Source organism: Blennius ocellaris (genome assembly GCF_963422515.1).
Source record: "Blennius ocellaris genome assembly, chromosome: 9".
Lineage (NCBI taxonomy): Eukaryota > Metazoa > Chordata > Actinopteri > Blenniiformes > Blenniidae > Blennius > Blennius ocellaris.
The window spans coordinates 6,560,486-6,575,305 of NC_137658.1; the positions used below are offsets into that span (position 1 = coordinate 6,560,486).

A 14,820-nucleotide genomic window follows, 5' to 3' on the forward strand; every position below is an offset into this window, starting at 1 on the left:
ACTCGCCGTATCCGTCTTTATGGGCAGTGGATGGTATTTCCTGACGATGGGAGCTCAGCGAAAGAAGTGAGTGATCTTGAGGGGAGTATAAATGTCTGCATGAAATGACACGCCAATCTGCCCCAAAACCTTTCTGAATTATTTGATTTGGAACCAAAAAATCCTGCCGGTGACATTCGAGTAACAGACGATCAAAGACGGAGACGCCAGTGATCGAACGGTGGCCTTTTAGTAAATGAGGACTTTTTTTTTTTTTTTTTTTTTTAACTGGAAAACAGGAAAGTTGGTACTGATCCTCTCACGTGTCTGATTTTGTCTCACCAAGTGTTTTCACCTGCATCAAACAATTAAGCAATGAATCAATTCTCTGAGTAATTGCTGATTAATGTTCTGGATGGGTTAGCTCTTGCAGCTCTATCTATCACATCTCCTGTTCACTGTTTTGACCCCTGCTGTCAGTGATTTGTTTTGTTGTTCTAACAAGGTGTTTGCCTTTTGTGTATAAAGCCTCATGGGTGTTCATGCGGCGGGAGTGTCGCTGTGCGCAACTGTCTGAGTGTTCAGCGCGCACACGCACGCACACACACTCACACACACACACAGGTGGGACCGAGGACGACAGAGCGGACGTCTCGACGAGAGTGTTTTCCCGCACCCTCGGGACACTGAGCGTCTGGTGGGGGGTGGGCGGTCTTTTATTTTTATTTTGAGTGTTTAATGTATTAAAAGGGGCCGGGGTAATGAATTATAATCTTTAATGCAGAAACCGATCGATACCACCCAGAGAATAAATCAGCTTTTACTGAGAGCGTCAAAGCCCCTTAATACACTAGGGGAGAGAAAGGGAGTGCAGTGGGAGGGAGGGGGAGCGAGCTGGGGGCGCCGGGAGGAGGTGGGGGGGGGGGGGGGGGGGGGGGGGGGGGGCTGTTAGCAGAGGAGGAAGGATCCCGAATGAACTAAAGAGGAGGATGATGAAATAACAGAGGTGGGTGGGGGTAGTAAGAGAAAGGGGTGGAGAAATGGACGGATGCAGACAGAAGGAAGTTATAGATGAACGTGCTCACCTTTGGACTAACCTCATTGAGTAAAAGCCTGCCGAACGCACACAGAATCTGACAGGTTTGTGAGCAGGCGAGGTTGCGGAGGTCCATTCGACGAGTGTGCACGCACACTCCACTCACTTGTTATTTTGCCACCGAGTTGCACTGTTCTCCCTCTCGATGATCCTCCCCTTTTTACCTGACTGCTGCTGCCTGGAGCAAATTATAATTAATTGAATTACACCGGCACTTCTCGATCAAAGATCACCGCGTGATCTTTGATCGCGTGATCTCGGCGGTGGCGGGGAGGTGGGGGCGGGGGCAATGCTGGGAGGAAATAGCTCAACGACAATCCAGGAATTATAACTTCTTACTAACTCTAAGTAAAGTTTCAGAGCTGTGGGCTGCTTCTAAAACAGAAACAAGTTTGGGTGGATTAAAAAAAAAAAAAAAACCCAGCTTGATTTGGATTCAGCTGCGAGGAGATGTCTCACAGCCAAATGTTAAGACCAAACAAAAACCTAATGCACCTCAAAGTATTTAGGATGCCTGGCCTGTTGAGTCAGTGGACTAAGTGGTTTAAGTGAGGTTTTTGGTCGCTGGAGACTCTTTAGTAAGACACAGTCATTAAAGTTTGATAGCTCAGGCCAGGCTGGAGGTAAACGGACAGGGAGGGGTGATGAGGAGAGACATATGCGTACCACAGAGGTGGAAAGTCCACTTAGCTCGAGAAAAAATAAATAAATAAAATAAGGGAGGCATTCAGTGAGAAAGAGGAAATACAGAGAGAGAGGTCTTAAGAGACAACGAGAGGTCTTTACAAATGGAGGGAGGCCAAAAACCTTGAAAAGCAAGGTTAGAAAGTGATTTTCAGGGTTGGTGTTACACCCTTCAGGTGCTCAATAATTAAGCAGCTGAGCAGACTCTTGAGATCCAGCTGTGATGTCATCCGAGGCAGCCATCCATCATTCACTGCTTCAGGAAATCAGAGGCTGAGATGGCGCTTAATCACTCATTTTGGGGCTTTTCTCAAACTGTTTTGCCTTTAGGGCTTTTTTTTTTCTTTTTTTTCCCCCCGGCTTGGTATTCTCACGTCGTCGACACTTTACATCAAAGTACTAGTATATTTCAGTGATCTGTTGCCTAATAAACCTAATTCATATTGCAACCCTTTTCTCAATCTTTCCCCTCTTTAAGTACGCCTCTTTAGGCATTTCCAGACAACATATGGAGGTTGAAAAAAATAACCTGTGAACACACAGAGCTCTGTTGTTTGAGAATGTAAAGCCGTACCCTTCACTTTTGTCTGTGGGCGCTGTCTGTCTGTGTGCCTGAGGGCGTGTGATTGTTGCATTGCACTCATAATAAGCCTCTGAGTGACTGGCAGAACCAATATCTTTCTCTCGCTTTGCCCCGCGCTCATTCAGGCGGCTCGGTGGGCAGCCCCCGTCATGCATCTCAATTCCACAAACACAATGTTCGGAGCTGAGAGAAGGGCCCTGCTTTTTGATTAATGTCACCATGACAACTACATAATTCATGAATTGTATTAGCGATCCATTTGTCATTCGCAAATCATAATTCAGGATGTGCCATAGGGGAGGGCCGGCTGGAGAGACACGGCTCCGGCCTGCTATTATCCTTCGGGTTTTCTGCACGCGTATGCATCACCTCACCCTGGAAACACAGTCCCGACTAGGAATGCTGACGTGTCCTCGTCTTAATCTGGGAGGCAGGGGCTCATTTTGGAAGCTGCTTGTCTTATAAGAGGGCACTTTTAGCTCCATGATGAACTCTCAGGCCTGCTCATTTGGAAAGCTGCATGCTAATTCCCCCTCCCTGCTTCATCCATCCGTCTGTCTGTCTGTTGACAGAAGCCTGGCGGCTCTACACTGACACCATTTGGTGCAACAGTGAAAGGGGATGAAGAGGACTCTCATTAAAGCGCCAGTGCAGATCATTTACCGTCATATCAATGACTGGATTTATGCAGAGTCCCTGAAATAAAATGGGATTTTCAACCATATGTGAGCCAGATGGTGGAGTTTATTCATGTTTATCCTGCTGAACTCAGATCAGATCCACCGGTTAGAAGGTTCATTAGATTTATCTATTTATTTTTGCTTCCTGCATCAACCTGACCCCCGGCGTGTACCTGGACTGCAGAAAGCACAATCAAGAGTTTCTCCCTTCTTCACTTAAATCTCACGTTGTTTTGGACACCTTTATGAGGTCATTTCCAGAAATCTCACTTTTTCGTTCACCTTGCTTCACTGCTAATATTTAGAAATTTACGGGCACACAGTAGCCAACTGCTATTCCATTTTACCTTGAAGCACACCTCACAAAAAATATGTGATCAGCTTTCTCAAGACTTACTTTATTTATTTATTTATTTTTTTGACTTTGAAAGAGCCAACTCAAAGAAGAGGTGATCAGAAGGAACAGCAGGTACACCCAACATATTTAGTTAATCCCGTAAAGGTTTTTGGAAAGCGAGATGAAGCGCTTCGAGCACTAAACAGTAATGCTCAGGAGAAATTTGCATGTGACGGCTTTTACTTTCACCAGCTCTGCTCCACATCCCCTCACAGCTGAGGTACACACTGTACATTATGTGTTGTGGATGAAACCTGCTTTAATATCCTGGATGTTCTCCGCGGAGGATCTGCTGAATTTCTTATTGAAATCAACCTCGGATAAGTCCGTCCTTGATGAAGGAAAGACACTCGCGTTAGCGGTTTATACGATGATGGTGGCCAACGTAAATCAGTCCAGTGTGTCATTTTGAATTTCTTTAATAAATATAGGAGGATAGGGATTTAAGTGTTCTTGGCCCAAAAAAATTCCCAAAAAACTGCAACTCCCATGACAGAAACTGAGGTGAAGCAGCACGATTACTTTCAATGTCTTAATCCTTTAAGTCCGACTTCTCATCTCCTTCTTGGACCTCCCTCCTCTGTTGAGCAGCGACATTTAGCCTGCACATGTTTAGAGCTTACGCCTGTATTTTGCTCTCCATTTTTGCAAAGACACAGGGGTTGTGCTGAAGTCTGCTCAGATCATTATGTCGCAGACTGTAATCTCACGAACCGTCTTGGCTCAGCCTGCTGAGAGTTCGTCATAAAGCTGGTTTCCTGCAACTGTGTCCATGGTGGGAAGACAAGATCGCCAGAGGGTTTAAAGAAAGACTGCCTGAGGAGGCTTGTTGCTGCTAGAAATTTCCACTATTTGTTCTAAAAAAATAAAAAATAGCTGCATAGGTTTATTTTCTATTTTATGACTTTTGTGAGGGGTTATTTCCATATTAGCATATGATTACATATTCAAAAGAAACCAATATTGACTTTATGAGGATAATAAAACATGACTGACGTTTTTCTGTTTGGGGACGGCGTTAAACGAGGAAAAATGGGGAATATATAAATGATTTTATTTGTCTCAGATCCAGAAATATCAGTACTTTGGTGGAGTAATTCTTCCATTTAGAGAGTTGGGGGAAATCATTTATGGTAGAAGTCAGCAACCACATATCACCAATTCAGGAATTTATTCATGTATTCAAAAATACTGACATACACAAAGATGCATTTCAAACCGTTGGCTGGAAGCATCCAATAGGAAAAAAAAAAAAAAACACTTTTACTTGATTCAGCTGGAGTGAGTGTGTAGATCTTTGTCGGATGTTTCGTCGCTGGAGTGTTGAGTGTCTGGAGGCAGAGGAGATCACAGTGTAAGAGAGCAGTGCATGTTTTATTAAAAAAAAAAAAAAAAAATACAGATTAGTTGTGTTTCCGAATGATTGTAGTTGTTTGAATCCCTTTAGGTTCAGTTTCACTTTACTCAGCTTGACATACAACTTATTAAGTCATTGATCTTGTTATATATGGATGTAACTCGTCCAAACACACACACACACTTTACATGATCTCACTATGTGGTTTCCAGTTCTCCCTCTTGTGGGACCAAAGTCGTTTTTGTGATTTTAATCGGGTGGACGTTTCTAAAAGTGTCCAGATGTAAACACCGTCACTCCACTTTGTCCGCCTTCTCACCTTTTCCTTCGTCGTCCTCGACACTCTGCCGACCGGCTGACGGGGCGCCAGCCTCCTGAGGTGCCTTCACGTCACTCTTCCCTCCCTCCCAGAGGACCTCGGACGAGTTCTGGCTGGAGCGCAGGCGGGGGTGCGTCTTGTGGTCGCCCGGGCTGAAGGACTGAGACACTCCTGAGCCTTGTCGAGCGAGACCCAGCCCCCAGCCGTGACGAGAGCCCAGTTTCCGGCGGCCCCCCGAGCCGGAGCGGGAAGCCGGTGTGCCGGGGACGGAAATGTCCGGGTCTGTCTGGGATCGGGATTTTCTCAAAGGAGAAGGAGAGACCGGAGCGCTGCGAGGGTCTGGAACAGAGGGGAATGAATTCATGGTTGACAAATGGTTATTATTACTCAAATCCCTTGTTTATTCAGAGCAAGTATACAGTTACAGGTGATAGCATTTCATCGTCTGTAAATCAACGGCTCCTTCATTCTGAGTTATGAGTATAATCAATGCACATCGCCCTGTGCATTATAGTTTTCAGTATTTGTCTTTCTGAAAGCCACATTTTTCACCTTGTGCCACCAGATGGGACAAATCAGCAGGATTGATTTACGGCACAAACAACGAGGGTACAACACTTTCCTCCGGTGTTTCGGGGACTGCGGCAAAGGCAGAAATAAATTAAGCAAATGCGATAACCGTGGCACAGCTGGTTGAGCCGGGCCGCCATTAATCGCTGGGTTATTTGTTTGATTCCTGTCCTTCTTGTCATGAGTTGTCCTTGAGCAAAATATTAAAACCCCAGAGTGACTCCCGACGGCCGCGCGACTCGGCCAGACATCGATCCCAGAGAACATAAAGGAGATGCTCTTTGTTTGGCACAAGAAAAAAATAAAAGCACTAAAAATAAATCCGATACTTTATACCCCCTTTTAGTGATTACTTAGCGAGTACTTAAAGTGCATAAACAAATAAATGTAAATGCTTTGTAATAGACATTAATGGGATTTTGTTCGGAACATAATTTTGAGTTCTTATGCTGGTCTTTTAAGGCTGTAATTCCTCCTGGGATGCATCAATAACTGTGTACAAACTGTAGGATAAATGCAATTATGCAAAGTGGAAATGATGCAACCTCTTTTCCTGATTTAATTTCATTAATTTCTTGGGCAGGCATTAAACAAATTTAGCCTTTTGTAATATAAACTTCCTCGCAGGAGAGACTGGAACTGCAATCTGTATAATAAAACATGTAATTAATGTTTTATTGTAATGTGTTAACTATCAGTACATAAAAAATATGTTCCCATTGCTGATTATTTAATTACTCTGTTACTCTAAAATGCCTTTATTGAAAGACCAATCACAATAAAACTGTTATAAACGTTTACTAATCTTGTTATATGTACTCACATTTGTGTTTATTGCAAATTATTCATTATGATACTTTAAATACTTATGCAGTGACATTATTAAACAGCAACGTCCTAAAAGCTATGTTTTTAGTCTTTTTTGGTGTTTCTAAGTTTATTTGAAAGAGTGAATGACTAATTTGGTGCAAAGAATTTGTGAGATTTGGAATGCAAATGAGTTAACCAAAAAGTTTAACAAGGGCAAAGTTTGACCTTCACATTTAAAAAAGTAGAGTGAACAGATTTAACATGATCCAGCGCTGAGGCAGTTTAGTCAATTATTGTGGGAAATGTCACAGCAAACATGTAAAAAGTGGTTTGTCGGAGACGTCTTAGCCGACTCTTCATAGTGGAGAGATTTTCTGCTTCTTCCACTCGCTGCATGGATGAGAGATCAAATCTCAGTCTGGGATACAGGCTCAACAAAGACCAGCAGTGTTTCTGTCGAGGAGGGAAACAAAAAGATCCATCCTTCAAGTTTGAGAAATCTGGGTTTAAGGAGGATAGTAGAAAACACAATGTGAGGGGAAAATAAACAGGAGACAATATTCGAGTGCCAGCATAGGGAGAGAACATATCAAGAATGCAGGTTGGGGCTTAAATCCCAGCTTAGAAAACATCTGCTCCATTTTTTAATTTCTTTATTTCTGACTCTCAGTCAGTAAAAGACACGAAAAAGAAAAATGAAGCCTCACGAGTCTCTGGCTTTCAACATGTGGCGAGCAGAGGAAGCCAGGCTCGGTGAGTCTTGGCACTCTGCAGGGAGGGATCTGAGAGGAGGAGAGCGGTATCAACGCCGACCACACTTGGTAGTCATGAGATGATTTGTATGCGCGCCCGTAGCCTCGCTTGATGGGGTGAGCATGTGAGCATATCTTCGTGAAAAACCAGTCGGCCGGTGTTGCCGTGTTTGTCGACGTGAGGAAGAGAGAGGCCGTGCGGGACTGTCAGTGTGTGTGTGTGTGTCTGTGTGTGTGTGTGTGTGTGTGCACATTTGTCGTCTCACCAGCCTGAGACGTGTGTGTGTCTGATGTAAATTCCGAGCTGTCGGCCAGGTTTTCCACGCTGCCCACGGCAGTGAAGAGGGCGCGTCCCTCTCTTCCTCCTCCCCGGGGTTTGATTAGCTTCTTCATCCTGTCGGCAATCCAGTTAGATTTCCTACGAGGACACAGAGGACAGGAACCATTTACAAAGAGCGATGAGCCCTGGGAGTGTCTGTCTGCATACGCACAAACACACCTTTATTTTCCAGGAAACAGCGACAGGATGCCAAGTGTCACAGAATGCATCTTCTTCACCAAATGCATTCTTTGTTTCAAATACTGTTGTGCTTTTTTGCCCCCCCCCCCCCCCCCCCCCCCTGCCTCTAGTAAGAAAACTCAAAATAAGAACAAAATGTTCTTCCAGGTGCCAAATGTCACTTAGTATGCCAAGAGTGCACTTGCTGAAAATACATTTGGAAAAGCTATAATTAAAATGTCATGACCATAATAAGCCATAGCACCAGGGGTAAAACGCACTTTTTAAATGTTACATTTATTATATAAAAAGCTTGTCAGCTGTCCAGTGCGAGACAAGTACACTTAGTGTGCGTGAACAACTCATGAACGGAGAAATCTGCATTCCAAAAACTTTAGATCTGTTGAGAGTCCATGTTTGAATTAAATAGAACTGACGTGTGTGTGTGTGTATAAAATCATCTGATAACTAAAGAATACAAACAGTGTGAAATATAAGATATCTACCAATATGAAACATCTGATACAAAAACTTATATTGTCTTTTGTACAACATAATATCCCACTGTGTGAAGATGATAGAACAAATTCTATGAACAAAGGAGAATTACAGTAGGCCAATTCAACATGACCTGCAAATGTGGGATTGCAGCGTTAGAGAACACAATGAAACAAAACCAAAAGAGGGAATAATAAGAATGTAATTCAACTTTTTCTGGCAATTTGGGAGAAAAGCCAAGAACAAATATAATAAAACTGGGGCGAATGAAATATCCTAATTCAATTAAAACGCTATTTAAGTATTCAGTTGGCCACTGCAAGCTTCAGAGATGAGAATTAATGCTACTGAAAGACAATTAAAAAGGAAATATTTAAGCAGCAAGTCCCAAACATTTACACCTTTCAAGTCCCATTGACATTCACACCGGTTTAAAACTCAGCGCAGCTATAACTTCATGTTTGTCGCATTCGAGCTTTGATCTGTTGGGCCGTTGATCCAGGTTTTATCATTTTATCCTTTTCCAAATGTTATGAATTGTTATTTTAACGTCGCCAGACCAATGTTAGGAATGAATAAAACTGCTGAACAATCCTAATCCTAACAGTTTCAAGGATATAAACAGTTTAAATGTACCTCGTATTTTTGAATTTAATGTGGTTTTTTTCTTGAAAGTAGCACTATCATTTGTGAAGATAATGTGTTCTGCCACAAGCCAGATAATGAATATATCAGCAGGCCTGTGTACGGTAGAGGTAAACATAAGTGATATAAGGTACTTGGCCTTGTTGGTTGGAAGTGGCATGCTGGGCTCCAGGACTCTATACTGATCCATAATCTTCTCCACCAACTTCTGCTTCTCCCGCCGGAGTTCGTTGAGTTTCTCCCTGTGGGAAAACACACAGAGCATGAGAGGACGGAAGCAGTGGAGGAAGATAAGGGGGGAAAAGGTGTAGGAAGGTATTTTCATTCATTTCATGAGTGCATTATCAGGATTATTCCTGCAAATGTGTATTATAATGTGGCCGACGCCGTCTGACTTCACCAGTTCCTATAGCATCCTTGTTGATAAACAGAAGCTGCTGTGATGCTTCAACCGGAATCTTTTCATACAACTGAATGTTATTGCACAGACTTTCAAGCTCAATCTGCAATTCCCTAAAGCGTCATGCCAGCAAAGGTTTGTACTCTCGTTGCAGCATCTCAACATCTATTACACAGTTGATCGTTGAATAGTGTGAGCAGAAGCAAAGCAGCGACTCTGCTTTATGTCAAGGATCTTTAGATTGAAAGAGTCAATGTCTTTTTGATGCAGTGTTGATGTTTTTCCCCCCTGTATTTAAATATTCTATTATTACTTATAGGTTACCTACTCAATTCCAAGTAAATCTTTTGTTTTGATTTTCTGAATCCACATCAGGACTGTAGAGTTTGATAGAGCTCTCTCCAGGGCCAGTTAGATTCATCTTTTGAAAGCTTATGAGGCAACTTTCCACGTTTACCCAACTGGATTCACAAAACTTCTCCGTGCATTGCATCGTTTCTCAGTGTCGCTCACAATTCAAGTCATTTTGTCAATCAAACAATCTAAGCTGCCTTCTTGCACCGTGCCAGGATCTAAATATATTTCCCAGACTCCAGAAAAAGAAAATAAACTGCCAGCAAAATGATGTGTGAATCAGCGAAGGGCACAAACAGATCATTTCATTTAGCTTTCATTAAATTATGTTTTTAAATGCAATTTATCTGAAATGAGCAACGCTGCTTTTTTAAATCTGAACCACACTGAGCAAGTGATGTTTTGATTTGAGCATGAATTAATACACGACACAGTCACTGGATGTCAGCTTTCCCTCTTGGGCAAGTCTTAGTTTTTCACTGCTGTAAAGAAAAACAAAGAAAAACTGGACAAGAGCCTTTGCCCCACTGTGATTTCTGCTCCATTTTTAATGCTTGTTTATCCAAGTAAGAGAAACTGCTGGCTGTGAGATAAAAACATCCGCCTCCTCCCATCCCGGACACTCTATTTGGACTCAGGTCCTGGTGTTAGTTTGGATTAGATTCCCTCTCCTAATGAACCGTACTACAGTTTATTTGAGTCTGGCCAGAGTCCTGCACAAATAACCTCAACTTCAGGAGTAAGCAAAACTCTCCAAAAGCATTTATTTCTTTTAAGCTTCAGGCTTTAGAGTGAAAAAAATAATAAAAATTGGAAAATAATGGCGGTATTGACAGGTTGGGGTTTTTCTTTTTCCATTTGTCATTTTCCAGTTCAAATCTTTGCATTCAGCAGCAGGCGGTGATACTGGTTCACGTCAGCTTTGATCAAACTGTCGGCACACAAACTTGGCCGGGTCTGAAGGTCACCTCCTCGTTTCCACAGCGACGCCCAGCATCTTTAAAGAGTCACGTCGACACGCCAGAGCTCGATATGACGGTCTGTCATCAGCAGGCACGTACCCACTACCTGAGGGGGTTTGCTCTCATTAATGCAATGAACCACAGTAGGAAAAAAAGCTGCTTCTATTTGGAACATCAAACAAGACCAACTCTCATTTTAAATTGTATTTCTGTCCAACTGGTCTATAATAATCTTTTATTTTTTGTTTTGGATTTTTTTACACAAGTTGAAGCTTGGGTTGTATTTTGAGGGGAAGTATCCTTCAATGTGTGTTCACCAGATATTTTTTTTTAATCTTGTTCATCTTGAATGTGAATTTCTTAAAAAACTTTCCAGATCGGCCATCCTACCGATCTCCAGCGACCCCCCCCCATTCCAATTCATCCATCTGTTTATCAACTAGCTCTTCATTCATCCACCAACAATATCTAAAATGTACCAGCCAGTTTCCCTGCTCTCTGCCAGACCACCAGTGCTGCTGTGTGATTTTTCTTTTCCAACCTCCACCTGATGCCACCCTGGAGTCTGACCTGCTGCCAGGCGTTGACCTGCTGTTTCACGTTCCTGTCTGGTCTTGTTTACTTTGTCTGGCAGGCCGACCTGCTGGGAAATTGTAAGACACATCCGATTTGAGTTAAAAATCCCAGCAAAAAAGTTATCGCAAAGGGAACCGTGTCACCATAGACTATACTTATCGTTCTAAATGTGCAGCACTACACAACTTTGCAGCATCACTGCAGCTGCAAGTAGGTCGTCTTCGCTCGATCGCCATCCTGGCCAGTCCAACCGACACTGAACTCCAAATAATGACCAAGCTCTTTAAATGCAAGTCATCGCTGCTGCTGCTGCTGCTGCTGCTGGTGTGTGAGGTAGCGAAAGTGCACCAGAGAAATCCATTTCAGATTGTTGGGTTTTTTTTTTTAATGTGACACTCTATTTCTTCGATTACAATCTACAAATGTCCTCGAGACTCATGAAGCAAGTGAATCATTGAAACACAGAAGAAAATGAGGCTAAAGTTCAGCTTGAAAATGGAGAAAGAAGACATTAAGACGAAACCTGGAGAATTTATCAACCTGAGGTCGACTCACAACACTTGTGAACTTCCTCTTCACCTTGACTCACACGGTGCAATATTCTGGAAAAATCTGACATATTCATAACCAGACAATACAAGACTTGACTCCAGGAGCCTGCAGAAAATGTTTTGTGTAAAATGTCTCTTTGCTGCATTCAGGGGAATAGCTAATGAAACAACCCAAAGCAGGCAGCTGAAAGACGCTAAAACCCTCTACATCACTCTGAAGAGCTTCAGGTGATGACTCCTTTCACATTATATCTAGCGTTTGTCTCCCGACACAAACCGGCTTGTATCCCGCAGGACCGACAAGCACATGGCGTCTGATGTATTTTTAGATTAAAAAAAATGAAACTGAGACGCATTCAAACTGTGGTTTCTTTTGCTGTTTCACATCTTTCCCTACTACAACCGTAAAGATTTTCTTTTTTCTTTTTTCCTTTCGATGCATTATCTCCACCAACCTAGGTCAGAGGAGTCGTGTGAAACTGCAGGAATACACATCGTGTCCTTATGTGCTGTTTTTCAGGGTGAATGAAAAACAGACAAACACTGACCCGCTCAGCTCAAACTCTCTGCTGGGTGCCTTCAACCTTCAGCAGAGTCCGTGTTACCCTGAAAACTTTCCTGAGCAACTTTCAGAATTGTTTCCTGTTCTGCAGCTCCGCATTAATCAGATTGGAACACAATAAACACAGTATCTGTCCACGGTTTTTTTTAAACACAGAAGTGATTCTACAGGATCCATGAATGAATCCCAAGATCATCCTCTCATCTCACATCCTTCGATAACCCGCTGGCATCAATTTTCTTCTCCACGAAAACGATGAACATCTGAACAATGCGTGACCATTTTTAACATGCGTTTGTTTCAGACATCCAGCGGCGCAGCACGGACCCGAAGGTGACAGACCTCGCGCGGCGGTGGCGCTGAACTGAAATACACCGTTAAAACAACGTGAAACGTTCACACTGACATGTTTTATCTGCCGTTTTCATCCACAAAAAGGAGCCCGCCAGACAAAAGTAATCTTTTTGAGAACCGAAGCTGAAAATGAAGCTACAAAAAGATATAATTTGTGCAAAATTTGGTTCATTACACTTGAAGAGTGAAGTCAGCGCCGCATGCTCACTATTAGTTCTGGATTAATCTGCTACCAGCCTATTAGTCATTCAAAAGGACGACTGCTGAGTGCTGCTGGACTGTGAAATTACTGTCTCACAGTCTCAAACCTTTATACGAGTGCTTTTATGTACTAGATATGAACACAGACTGTTTTTTTACTGCAATCTTATAAATGTTAACACAACGCATCTCCTGGAACACATGAAGTCTGCTGATGCTGCTGCTGCTGCTGCAGCATCCAAATGTTTTTGTTCTATCGTGAATGAACCTCATTTCTTCTTCAATTCACGTCTGCTTTCTTGGCAGTAATCCCCAGCGAAACAAATTACCTGCTATGTTTGTTTCTTACTGTGTGTGTGTGTGTGTGTGTGTGTGTGTGTGTGTGTGTGTGTGTGTGTGTGTGTGTGTGTGTGTGTGTGTGTGTGTGTGTGTGTGTGTGTGTGTGTGCACTGACTGGTACTCCCTCTGCTGTGAGTAGTGCTGGTCCCGGCGCTCCAGGCTCTGCTCCAGTAAGGCTCGGTTCTCCTTCAGCAGACTCTGGTTCTGCTCCGCTAGATGTCGGTTCTCCTCCTCCATGTTGCCCTTCAGCTGCGTCAGCAGCTAAACCCCAGAACCATGAAAGAATCAAGAGTGGATCATTTAGCTGGGCAGCTAAATACATTCCTCTTCGGGTTTCAGCAGTCATCTTCTGTATTTTATCCGTCCATCCACCTTCGATGTGATTTTTGAACCAGTTCAACATCGCGGGCGATTAACATGCATGGTTTTTTTGGAACTCCACACTGACCGGCCCGGTCATGATTCAAACCCTGAACATCCTCGCTGTGAGGAAAAGCGGGGTGATCAACCAACGTGCAGTCCCTCATTTGTCTTTATACGAGAGAGAAATGAATTGCTAATGTAACGTCACTGTGATATATGTGAGTGAATATAATAAAGTATAATATTCATTCTTTAGCAAGGGCATTTAAACACCTAAATGTTCAAAAAGAAGGAACCAAGAATTCATGAGCCACTTCACGAGACAAGACCACACAAAAACCACATGGTGATACTTTTCAGGCCCAGAAATTCTGATAAAGTGATGTTTGAAAATCTGCATTGGAATCTGATTCACTGTAGTGCGAAGAAAAAAAACACGAGGAGCAGGTGATTATTATAATAAGTCAAACAGTTCGCTGAAGACGACACAGAAATGTGCAAATTATCCCCAACTGAACACCAGTTCAACCTCTGTGCTGCACTTTTCCTAGCTTGCAATTAGGTGTAAGTAATGTAATACTTAACCCATTTTTACAGCGTGTGCATGCTGGCAATTACAGTTTGCATTCACAAAGAAAGTTGCTCATTAAACAAAACAAAGCTCTGCATTTAAAAAAAAAATGCAACTCGAGATTATTGCGCTACAGATGTGTGAAATTAGAGCCTTATAAGTGCTTCTCTTGCAATTTTAATTCAACTGAGTCCACCATGGGTACTATTTAAGTGTTGGGAAGAAGCATTTCCTTATACCGCAAAAAAAAAAAAAAAAAAAAAAAATGTGTCGTCACACTTTCATACCAAACACATAAGAGTCGCAGGTGTTGCTGAAGCAGCCAAAGCTAAAAACACTCGGCAGAATAGTCACAAAACACCCCCTCAGTCTCTTCAGTGCCAGCATAAGCACACACCACAGGCCTGATTTTATCAATTAACAAGATTTTTTTTTTTTTTTTTTTTTTACTTTGCAGCAGGAGCAAAAAAGACATATACACACACACACTCGCCTTCAACACTGACAGTGTTACTGTCAACAATCTGACTAATGAACATCAGCATACCTGCTGCCAGCCTTTTCCTTATTAAGATTAGCAGAACAGTTTCCAGCCACAAACTCACTTTGCTGAACTATTCTTCATTACTGTCACTCCAGCAAACACACACACACACACACTTTTTCAAATTACCAATTAGTAGAAAAAATATAGATCAACACAACTCACACGCATGTT

The 14,820-nt window shown here is 42.6% G+C and overlaps 1 protein-coding gene across 1 annotated transcript in view; it reads right to left on the minus strand.

Moving 5' to 3' along the window:
• Positions 1-4,639: 4,639 nt before the first annotated feature.
• The window catches only part of ccdc88b (coiled-coil domain containing 88B), a 50,174-nt gene continuing 39,993 nt past the window's right edge, over positions 4,640-14,820 (minus strand). The window contains exons 24-28 of the mRNA XM_080501716.1: positions 13,284-13,429; positions 9,004-9,111; positions 7,494-7,645; positions 5,096-5,434; positions 4,640-4,750 (exon numbers count right to left, since the gene is read on the minus strand). Coding sequence (XP_080357842.1) covers positions 4,692-4,750; positions 5,096-5,434; positions 7,494-7,645; positions 9,004-9,111; positions 13,284-13,429 — 804 coding nt within the window. The 3' untranslated portion in view covers positions 4,640-4,691. The remainder of the gene's footprint in view (positions 4,751-5,095; positions 5,435-7,493; positions 7,646-9,003; positions 9,112-13,283; positions 13,430-14,820) is intronic.